Source organism: Notolepis coatsorum, assembly GCF_963971535.1.
Source record: "Notolepis coatsorum genome assembly, chromosome: 6".
In the NCBI taxonomy this organism is placed as follows: domain Eukaryota; kingdom Metazoa; phylum Chordata; class Actinopteri; order Aulopiformes; family Paralepididae; genus Notolepis; species Notolepis coatsorum.
Window position 1 is genome coordinate 14,165,551 of NC_140170.1, and position 12,425 is coordinate 14,177,975.

The 12,425-nt window shown below is 35.1% G+C and overlaps 1 protein-coding gene across 1 annotated transcript in view; it reads left to right on the forward strand.

The window, feature by feature from the left end:
* Positions 1 to 12,425, forward strand: part of LOC311229383 (uncharacterized protein) — a gene marked incomplete at both ends in the record, with an annotated part of 211,269 nt that overhangs the window by 72,608 nt on the left and 126,236 nt on the right. The window contains 2 exons of the mRNA XM_084315471.1: positions 8,778 to 8,813; positions 10,569 to 10,649. Coding sequence (XP_084171597.1) covers positions 8,778 to 8,813; positions 10,569 to 10,649 — 117 coding nt within the window. The remainder of the gene's footprint in view (positions 1 to 8,777; positions 8,814 to 10,568; positions 10,650 to 12,425) is intronic.

Sequence of the window (12,425 nt, forward strand, 5' to 3'; positions counted from 1 at the left end):
GTAATGTATAACGTGACAGGATGTAGTGTAGATGTACATTAATGTATAACGTGACAGGATGTAGTGTAGATGTACAGTAATTTATAACGTGACATGATGTAGTGTAGATGTACAGTAATGTATAACGTGACATGATGTAGTGTAGATGTACAGTAATGTATAACGTGACATGATGTAGTGTAGATGTACAGTAATGTATAACAGTAATGTATAACGTGACAGGATGTAGTGTAGATGTACAGTAATGTATAACGTGACATGATGTAGTGTAGATGTACAGTAATGTATAACGTGACATGATGTAGTGTAGATGTACAGTAATGTATAACGTGACAGGATGTAGTGTATATGTACAGTAATGTATAACAGTAATGTATAATGTGACAGGATGTAGTGTAGATGTACAGTAATGTATAACGTGACAGGATGTAGTGTAGATGTACAGTAATGTATAACGTGACAGGATGTAGTGTAGATGTACAGTAATGTATAACGTGACAGGATGTAGTGTAGATGTACAGTAATGTATAACGTGACATGATGTAGTGTATATGTACAGTAATGTATAACGTGACATGATGTAGTGTAGATGTACAGTAATGTATAACATGACAGGATGTAGTGTAGATGTACAGTAATGTATATCGTGACATGATGTAGTGTAGATGTACAGTAATGTATAACGTGACATGATGTAGATGTACAGTAATGTATAACGTGACAGGATGTAGTGTAGATGTACAGTAATGTATAACGTGACAGGATGTAGTGTTGATGTACAGTAATGTATAACGTGACATGATGTAGTGTAGATGTACAGTAATGTATAACGTGACAGGATGTAGTGTGGATGTACAGTAATGTATAACGTGACAGGATGTAGTGTTGATGTACAGTAATGTATAACGTGACATGATGTAGTGTAGATGTACAGTAATGTATAACGTGACAGGATGTAGTGTAGATGTACAGTAATATATAACGTGACATGATGTAGTGTAGATGTACAGTAATGTATAACGTGACATGATGTAGTGTTGATGTACAGTAATGTATAACGTGATATGATGTAGTGTAGATGTACAGTAATGTATAACGTGACAGGATGTAGTGTTGATGTACAGTAATGTATAACGTGACAGGATGTAGTGTAGATGTACAGTAATGTATAATGTGACATGATGTAGTGTAGATGTACAGTAATGTATAACGTGACATGATGTAGTGTAGATGTACAGTAATGTATAACGTGACAGGATGTAGTGTATATGTACAGTAATGTATAACGTGACAGGATGTAGTGTTGATGTACAGTCATGTATAACGTGACAGGATGTAGTGTAGATGTACATTAATGTATAACAGTAATGTATAACGTGACATGATGTAGTGTAGATGTACAGTAATGTATAACATGCATGTATAACGTGACAGGATGTAGTGTAGATGTACAGTAATGTATAACGTGACATGATGTAGTGTTGATGTACAGTAATGTATAACGTGACATGATGTAGTGTAGATGTACAGTAATGTATAACGTGACAGGATGTAGTGTAGATGTACAGTAATGTATAACGTGACAGGATGTAGTGTAGATGTACAGTAATGTATAACGTGACATGATGTAGTGTAGATGTACAGTAATGTATAACGTGACAGGATGTAGTGTAGATGTACAGTAATGTATAATATGATGTAGTGTAGATGTACAGTAATGTATAACGTGACAGGATGTAGTGTAGATGTACAGTAATGTATAACGTGACATGATGTAGTGTAGATGTACAGTAATGTATAACGTGACAGGATGTAGTGTAGATGTACAGTAATGTATAACATGATGTAGTGTAGATGTACAGTAATGTATAACGTGACAGGATGTAGTGTAGATGTACAGTAATGTATAACGTGACAGGATGTAGTGTAGATGTACAGTACTGTATAACGTGACAGGATGTAGTGTAGATGTACAGTAATGTATAACGCGACAGGATGTAGTGTAGATGTACAGTAATGTATAACAGGATGTAGTGTAGATGTACAGTAATGTATAACGTGACAGGATGTAGTGTTGATGTACAGTAATGTATAACATGTTGTAGTGTAGATGTACAGTAATGTGTAACGTGACATGATGTAGTGTCGATGTACAGTAATGTATAATGTGACAGGATGTAGTGTTGATGTACAGTAATGTATAACATGATGCAGTGTAGATGTACAGTAATGTGTAACGTGACATGATGTAGTGTAGATGTACAGTAATGTATAACGTGACAGGATGTAGTGTAGATGTACAGTAATGTATAATGTGACAGGATGTATTGTAGATGTACAGTAATGTATAACGTGACAGGATGTAGTGTTGATGTACAGTAATGTATAACATGATGTATAACGTGACAGGATGTAGTGTAGATGTACAGTAATGTATAACATGATGTAGTGTAGATGTAAAGTAATGTATAACGTGACATGATGTAGTGTAGATGTACAGTAATGTATAACGTGACAGGATGTAGTGTAGATGTACAGTAATGTATAACGTGACATGATGTAGTGTAGATGTACAGTAATGTATAACGTGACAGGATGTAGTGTAGATGTACAGTAATGTATAACGTGACAGGATGTAGTGTAGATGTACAGTAATGTATAATGTGACAGGATGTAGTGTAGATGTACAGTAATGTATAACGTGATGTAGTGTAGATGTACAGTAATGTATAACGTGACATGATGTAGTGTAGATGTACAGTAATGTATAACGTGACAGGATGTAGTGTCGATGTACAGTAATGTATAATGTGACAGGATGTAGTGTAGATGTACAGTAATGTATAACGTGATGTAGTGTAGATGTACAGTAATGTATAACGTGACATGATGTAGTGTAGATGTACAGTAATGTATAACGTGACAGGATGTAGTGTAGATGTACAGTAATGTATAACGTGACAGGATGTAGTGTAGATGTACAGTAATGTATAACATGACATGATGTAGTGTAGATGTACAGTAATGTATAACGTGACAGGATGTAGTGTAGATGTACAGTAATGTATAACGTGACAGGATGTAGTGTAGATGTACAGTAATGTATAACGTGACAGGATGTAGTGTAGATGTACAGTAATGTATAATGTGACAGGATGTAGTGTAGATGTACAGTAATGTATAACATGATGTAGTGTAGATGTACAGTAATGTATAACGTGACAGGATGTAGTGTAGATGTACAGTAATGTATAACGTGACAGGATGTAGTGTAGATGTACAGTAATGTATAACGTGACATGATGTAGTGTAGATGTACAGTAATGTATAATGTGACAGGATGTAGTGTAGATGTACAGTAATGTATAACATGATGTAGTGTAGATGTACAGTAATGTATAACATGATGTAGTGTCGATGTACAGTAATGTATAACGTGACAGGATGTAGTGTAGATGTACAGTAATGTATAACGTGACAGGATGTAGTGTAGATGTACAGTAATGTATAATGTGACAGGATGTAGTGTAGATGTACAGTAATGTATAACATGATGTAGTGTAGATGTACAGTAATGTATAACATGATGTAGTGTCGATGTACAGTAATGTATAACGTGACAGGATGTAGTGTAGATGTACAGTAATGTATAACGTGACAGGATGTAGTGTAGATGTACAGTAATGTATAACGTGACATGATGTAGTGTAGATGTACAGTAATGTATAACGTGACAGGATGTAGTGTAGATGTACAGTAATGTATAACGTGACAGGATGTAGTGTAGATGTACAGTAATGTATAACGTGACATGATGTAGTGTAGATGTACAGTAATGTATAACGTGACATGATGTAGTGTAGATGTACAGTAATGTATAATGTGACAGGATGTAGTGTAGATGTACAGTAATGTATAACGTGACATGATGTAGTGTAGATGTACAGTAATGTATAACGTGACATGATGTAGTGTATATGTACAGTAATGTATAACGTGACAGGATGTAGTGTAGATGTACAGTAATGTATAACGTGACATGATGTAGTGTAGATGTACAGTAATGTATAACGTGACAGGATGTAGTGTAGATGTACAGTAATGTATAATGTGACAGGATGTAGTGTAGATGTACAGTAATGTATAATGTGACATGATGTAGTGTAGATGTACAGTAATGTATAACGTGACAGGATGTAGTGTATATGTACAGTAATGTATAACATGACATGATGTAGTGTAGATGTACAGTAATGTATAACGTGACAGGATGTAGTGTCGATGTACAGTAATGTATAACGTGACATGATGTAGTGTAGATGTACAGTAATGTATAACGTGACATGATGTAGTGTAGATGTACAGTAATGTATAACGTGACAGGATGTAGTGTAGATGTACAGTAATGTATAACGTGACATGATGTAGTGTAGATGTACAGTAATGTATAATGTGACAGGATGTAGTGTAGATGTACAGTAATGTATAATGTGACAGGATGTAGTGTAGATGTACAGTAATGTATAACTTGACAGGATGTAGTGTATATGTACAGTAATGTATAACGTGACAGGATGTAGTGTTGATGTACAGTAATGTATAACATGATGTAGTGTAGATGTACAGTAATGTATAACATGCCATGATGTAGTGTAGATGTACAGTAATGTATAACGTGACAGGATGTAGTGTAGATGTACAGTAATGTACAACATGACATGATGTAGTGTAGATGTACAGTAATGTATAATGTGACAGGATGTAGTGTAGATGTACAGTAATGTATAACGTGACAGGATGTAGTGTAGATGTACAGTAATGTATAATGTGACAGGATGTAGTGTAGATGTACAGTAATGTATAACGTGACATGATGTAGTGTAGATGTACAGTAATGTATAACGTGACAGGATGTAGTGTCGATGTACAGTAATGTATAACGTGACAGGATGTAGTGTAGATGTAAAGTAATGTATAACGTGACAGGATGTAGTGTAGATGTACAGTAATGTATAACGTGACAGGATGTAGTGTCGATGTACAGTAATGTATAACGTGACAGGATGTAGTGTAGATGTAAAGTAATGTATAACGTGACAGGATGTGGTGTAGATGTACAGTAATGTATAACGTGACAGGATGTGGTGTAGATGTACAGTAATGTATAACGTGACATGATGTAGTGTAGATGTACAGTAATGTATAACGTGACAGGATGCAGTGTAGATGTACAGTAATGTATAACGTGCCAGGATGTAGTGTAGATGTACAGTAATGTATAACGTGACATGATGCAGTGTAGATGTACAGTAATGTATAACGTGGCATGATGTAGTGTAGATGTACAGTAATGTATAACGTGACAGGATGTGGTGTAGATGTACAGTAATGTATAACAGTAATGTATAACATGACATGATGTAGTGTAGATGTACAGTAATGTATAACAGTAATGTATAACGTGACATGATGTAGTGTAGATGTACAGTAATGTATAACGGTAATGTATAACGTGACATGATGTAGTGTAGATGTACAGTAATGTATAACGTGACAGGATGTAGTGTAGATGTACAGTAATGTATAACGTGACAGGATGTAGTGTAGATGTACAGTAATGTATAATGTGACAGGATGTAGTGTAGATGTACAGTAATGTATAACGTGATGTAGTGTAGATGTACAGTAATGTATAACGTGACATGATGTAGTGTAGATGTACAGTAATGTATAACGTGACAGGATGTAGTGTCGATGTACAGTAATGTATAATGTGACAGGATGTAGTGTAGATGTACAGTAATGTATAACGTGATGTAGTGTAGATGTACAGTAATGTATAACGTGACATGATGTAGTGTAGATGTACAGTAATGTATAACGTGACAGGATGTAGTGTAGATGTACAGTAATGTATAACGTGACAGGATGTAGTGTAGATGTACAGTAATGTATAACATGACATGATGTAGTGTAGATGTACAGTAATGTATAACGTGACAGGATGTAGTGTAGATGTACAGTAATGTATAACGTGACAGGATGTAGTGTAGATGTACAGTAATGTATAACGTGACAGGATGTAGTGTAGATGTACAGTAATGTATAATGTGACAGGATGTAGTGTAGATGTACAGTAATGTATAACATGATGTAGTGTAGATGTACAGTAATGTATAACGTGACAGGATGTAGTGTAGATGTACAGTAATGTATAACGTGACAGGATGTAGTGTAGATGTACAGTAATGTATAACGTGACATGATGTAGTGTAGATGTACAGTAATGTATAATGTGACAGGATGTAGTGTAGATGTACAGTAATGTATAACATGATGTAGTGTAGATGTACAGTAATGTATAACATGATGTAGTGTCGATGTACAGTAATGTATAACGTGACAGGATGTAGTGTAGATGTACAGTAATGTATAACGTGACAGGATGTAGTGTAGATGTACAGTAATGTATAATGTGACAGGATGTAGTGTAGATGTACAGTAATGTATAACATGATGTAGTGTAGATGTACAGTAATGTATAACATGATGTAGTGTCGATGTACAGTAATGTATAACGTGACAGGATGTAGTGTAGATGTACAGTAATGTATAACGTGACAGGATGTAGTGTAGATGTACAGTAATGTATAACGTGACATGATGTAGTGTAGATGTACAGTAATGTATAACGTGACAGGATGTAGTGTAGATGTACAGTAATGTATAACGTGACAGGATGTAGTGTAGATGTACAGTAATGTATAACGTGACATGATGTAGTGTAGATGTACAGTAATGTATAACGTGACATGATGTAGTGTAGATGTACAGTAATGTATAATGTGACAGGATGTAGTGTAGATGTACAGTAATGTATAACGTGACATGATGTAGTGTAGATGTACAGTAATGTATAACGTGACATGATGTAGTGTATATGTACAGTAATGTATAACGTGACAGGATGTAGTGTAGATGTACAGTAATGTATAACGTGACATGATGTAGTGTAGATGTACAGTAATGTATAACGTGACAGGATGTAGTGTAGATGTACAGTAATGTATAATGTGACAGGATGTAGTGTAGATGTACAGTAATGTATAATGTGACATGATGTAGTGTAGATGTACAGTAATGTATAACGTGACAGGATGTAGTGTATATGTACAGTAATGTATAACATGACATGATGTAGTGTAGATGTACAGTAATGTATAACGTGACAGGATGTAGTGTCGATGTACAGTAATGTATAACGTGACATGATGTAGTGTAGATGTACAGTAATGTATAACGTGACATGATGTAGTGTAGATGTACAGTAATGTATAACGTGACAGGATGTAGTGTAGATGTACAGTAATGTATAACGTGACATGATGTAGTGTAGATGTACAGTAATGTATAATGTGACAGGATGTAGTGTAGATGTACAGTAATGTATAATGTGACAGGATGTAGTGTAGATGTACAGTAATGTATAACTTGACAGGATGTAGTGTATATGTACAGTAATGTATAACGTGACAGGATGTAGTGTTGATGTACAGTAATGTATAACATGATGTAGTGTAGATGTACAGTAATGTATAACATGCCATGATGTAGTGTAGATGTACAGTAATGTATAACGTGACAGGATGTAGTGTAGATGTACAGTAATGTACAACATGACATGATGTAGTGTAGATGTACAGTAATGTATAATGTGACAGGATGTAGTGTAGATGTACAGTAATGTATAACGTGACAGGATGTAGTGTAGATGTACAGTAATGTATAATGTGACAGGATGTAGTGTAGATGTACAGTAATGTATAACGTGACATGATGTAGTGTAGATGTACAGTAATGTATAACGTGACAGGATGTAGTGTCGATGTACAGTAATGTATAACGTGACAGGATGTAGTGTAGATGTAAAGTAATGTATAACGTGACAGGATGTAGTGTAGATGTACAGTAATGTATAACGTGACAGGATGTAGTGTCGATGTACAGTAATGTATAACGTGACAGGATGTAGTGTAGATGTAAAGTAATGTATAACGTGACAGGATGTGGTGTAGATGTACAGTAATGTATAACGTGACAGGATGTGGTGTAGATGTACAGTAATGTATAACGTGACATGATGTAGTGTAGATGTACAGTAATGTATAACGTGACAGGATGCAGTGTAGATGTACAGTAATGTATAACGTGCCAGGATGTAGTGTAGATGTACAGTAATGTATAACGTGACATGATGCAGTGTAGATGTACAGTAATGTATAACGTGGCATGATGTAGTGTAGATGTACAGTAATGTATAACGTGACAGGATGTGGTGTAGATGTACAGTAATGTATAACAGTAATGTATAACATGACATGATGTAGTGTAGATGTACAGTAATGTATAACAGTAATGTATAACGTGACATGATGTAGTGTAGATGTACAGTAATGTATAACGGTAATGTATAACGTGACATGATGTAGTGTAGATGTACAGTAATGTATAACGTGACATGATGTAGTGTAGCTGTACAGTAATGTATAACGTGACAGGATGTAGTGTAGATGTACAGTAATGTATAACAGTAATGTATAACGTGACAGGATGTAGTGTAGATGTACAGTAATGTATAACATGACAGGATGTAGTGTAGATGTACAGTAATGTATAATGTGACAGGATGTAGATGTACAGTAATGTATAACGTGACAGGATGTAGGTAAACAGGTCAGCTGACAGCGTAGGTAAACATGTGTTTCCTCCTCCTCCAGGGATTGGCTGGTGTAGGAGGAAGGCCCGGCGGCAAGGTGAGAGACACGCCTTGTTTTTATATCAGGGTGGTCTTATATTATAGTATATATTATAGTATATATATATATATATATATATATATATATATATATATATATATATATATATATATATATCAGGGTGGTCTTATATTATATATTATATTATTATATATATCAGGGTGGTCTTATATTATATTATATATTATATTATATATGAGGGTGGTCTTATATTATATATTATATTATATATATATATATATATATATATATATATATATATATATATATATATATATATATATATATATATATATATATATATATATATATATATATATATATATATATCAGGGTGGTCTTATATTATATATTATATATATTATTATATATATATCAGGGTGGTCTTATATTATATATTATATTATATTATTATATATATATCAGGGTGGTCTTATATTATATTATTATATATATCAGGGTGGTCTTATATTATATATTATATTATATTATTATATATATCAGGGTGGTCTTATATTATATTATTATATATATCAGGATGGTCTTATATTATATTATTATATAAATCAGGGTGGTCTTATATTATATTATATATATATCAGGGTGGTCTTATATTATATTATTATATAAATCATGGTGGTCTTATATTATATTATTATATATATCAGGGTGGTCTTATATTATATTATATTATTATATAAATCAGGGTGGTCTTATATTCAGGATAGGGCTGGGCGATAAAACGATAACGATAACTATCGCGATAAATTATTTCCTCGAAATAAACATGAAATGTGGTCGCAAAGTTTCGATATATTGCTTTTCCAAGCTTGGATATGAGCACACGCACTAACAACCAATCAGTGAAGGAGATGGCCAACAGTGAGGGAGACCCGCGCTGCACCTCTGGGTAGAGATGTAGGACTCAAGTAGTCAACAAGGCTGGCTAGGATAATTAGCTTGCACGCCGCTATTTTATAGTTTACGTGCCGAGTGGGTGTGTGGCGTGAATTCTGAGGCCACGGTTAGAGTAGTGTAGGGTATGCGGTGGACGTCGTTGCAATGTATTGGGGCGGAACAGAGTATTTTAGGGTGATATTTAGTACATTGGAAACAAGGCTGGCTAGGATAATTAGCTTGCACGCCGCTATTTTATAGTTTACGTGCCGAGTGGGTGTGTTTGCGTGAATTCTGAGGCCACGGTTAGAGTAGTGTGGGGTAAGTAGAGGTGGACGTCGTTGCAATGTATTGGGGCTGAACGGAGTATTTTAGGGTGATAGTTAGTACATTGTCATGGGATACACCGCTTGCTCTGGCTAACTGCTAACGTGCACGGACTGATGACGACATCAACTCGAGACATTCGCAGCAGCAAAACAAGTCTATTAATAGCCCGTCCATCGGCGCCGGGCATAAGAAGTTAATTAAACTTGACAGAAATTATATCGACGATAATTATCGATATCGAGTTATATGAAAATAATTGTATAATTTTATCGCGATAACGTTTTTGGCCATATCGCCCAGCCCTAATTCAGGACAACACAGTGATCTACTGTCGCCTCCTCGGCTCTCGTTCTCTGCTGCGCTGAGGATGACAGCTGGGGGTCACGACCTTGGCATGTTTAATGTCCTTCCACACCGGGGTCAAGGTCACACGATATACTTCCTGTCGGGGGGGCCGGGGTCGTTCTGGAGCCAACATGTCTCCGTTGTTTACACGGCCGCTAACACGCGTGTGTCCTGTTCCAGGGAGCCGCCGGTGAACCGGGAGAGCGGGCGGAGAGCGGCCAGCCTGGCGCGGCGGGGAAGAGCGGTCTGCCTGGCAAGGAGGTCAGACACCCTGACCCTGACCCTGACCCTGACCCTGACCCCCGACCCCCGACCCTGACCCTGACCCTGACCCCGACCCTTTAGTTCACATCATTCGTCAGGTCAGGTTTAGTTCACATCATTCGTCAGGTCAGATTTTGTTCACATCATTCAAAGATCAGATTTTGTTCACATCATTCATAGATCAGATTTTGTTCACATCATTCATAGATCAGATTTTGTTCACATCATTCATAGATCAGATTTTGTTCACATCATTCATAGGTCAGATTTTGTTCACATCATTCATAGATCAGATTTTGTTCACATCATTCGTTAGGTCAGATTTTGTTCACATCATTCTTTAGGTCAGATTTTGTTCACATCATTCTTTAGGTCAGATTTTGTTCACATCATTCTTTAGGTCAGATTTTTTTCACATCATTTGTCAGGTCAGATTTTGTTCACATCATTCTTTAGATCAGATTTGGTTCACATCATTTGTCAGATCAGATTTTGTTCACATCATTCATAGATCAGATTTTGTTCACATCATTCATAGATCAGATTTTGTTCACATCATTCATTGGTCAGATTTTGTTCACATCATTCATAGATCAGATTTTGTTCACATCATTCGTTAGGTCAGATTTTGTTCACATCATTCTTTAGGTCAGATTTTGTTCACATCATTCTTTAGATCAGATTTTGTTCACATCATTCTTTAGGTCAGATTTTGTTCACATCATTCTTTAGGTCAGATTTTGTTCACATCATTCTTTAGGTCAGATTTTGTTCACATCATTCTTTAGGTCAGATTTTGTTCACATCATTCTTTAGGTCAGATTTTTTTCACATCATTTGTCAGGTCAGATTTTGTTCACATCATTCTTTAGATCAGATTTTGTTCACATCATTTGTCAGGTCAGATTTTGTTCACATAATTCTTTAGATCAGATTTTGTTCACATCATTCTTTAGATCAGATTTTGTTCACATCATTCTTTTAGATCCGATTTTGTTCACATCATTCTTTTAGATTAGATTTTGTTCACATCATTCTTTAAGATTAGATTTTGTTCACATCATTCTTTAGATCAGATTTTGTTCACATCATTCATAGATCAGATTTTGTTCACATCATTCATAGGTCAGATTTTGTTCACATCATTCATAGATCAGATTTTGTTCACATCATTCGTTAGGTCAGATTTTGTTCACATCATTCTTTAGGTCAGATTTTGTTCACATCATTCTTTAGGTCAGATTTTGTTCACATCATTCTTTAGGTCAGATTTTTTTCACATCATTTGTCAGGTCAGATTTTGTTCACATCATTCTTTAGATCAGATTTGGTTCACATCATTTGTCAGATCAGATTTTGTTCACATCATTCTTTAGATCAGATTTTGTTCACATCATTCATAGATCAGATTTTGTTCACATCATTCATAGATCAGATTTTGTTCACATCATTCATAGATCAGATTTTGTTCACATCATTCATAGATCAGATTTTGTTCACATCATTCATAGATCAGATTTTGTTCACATCATTCATAGATCAGATTTTGTTCACATCATTCATTGGTCAGATTTTGTTCACATCATTCATAGATCAGATTTTGTTCACATCATTCGTTAGGTCAGATTTTGTTCACATCATTCTTTAGGTCAGATTTTGTTCACATCATTCTTTAGATCAGATTTTGTTCACATCATTCTTTAGGTCAGATTTTGTTCACATCATTCTTTAGGTCAGATTTTGTTCACATCATTCTTTAGGTCAGATTTTGTT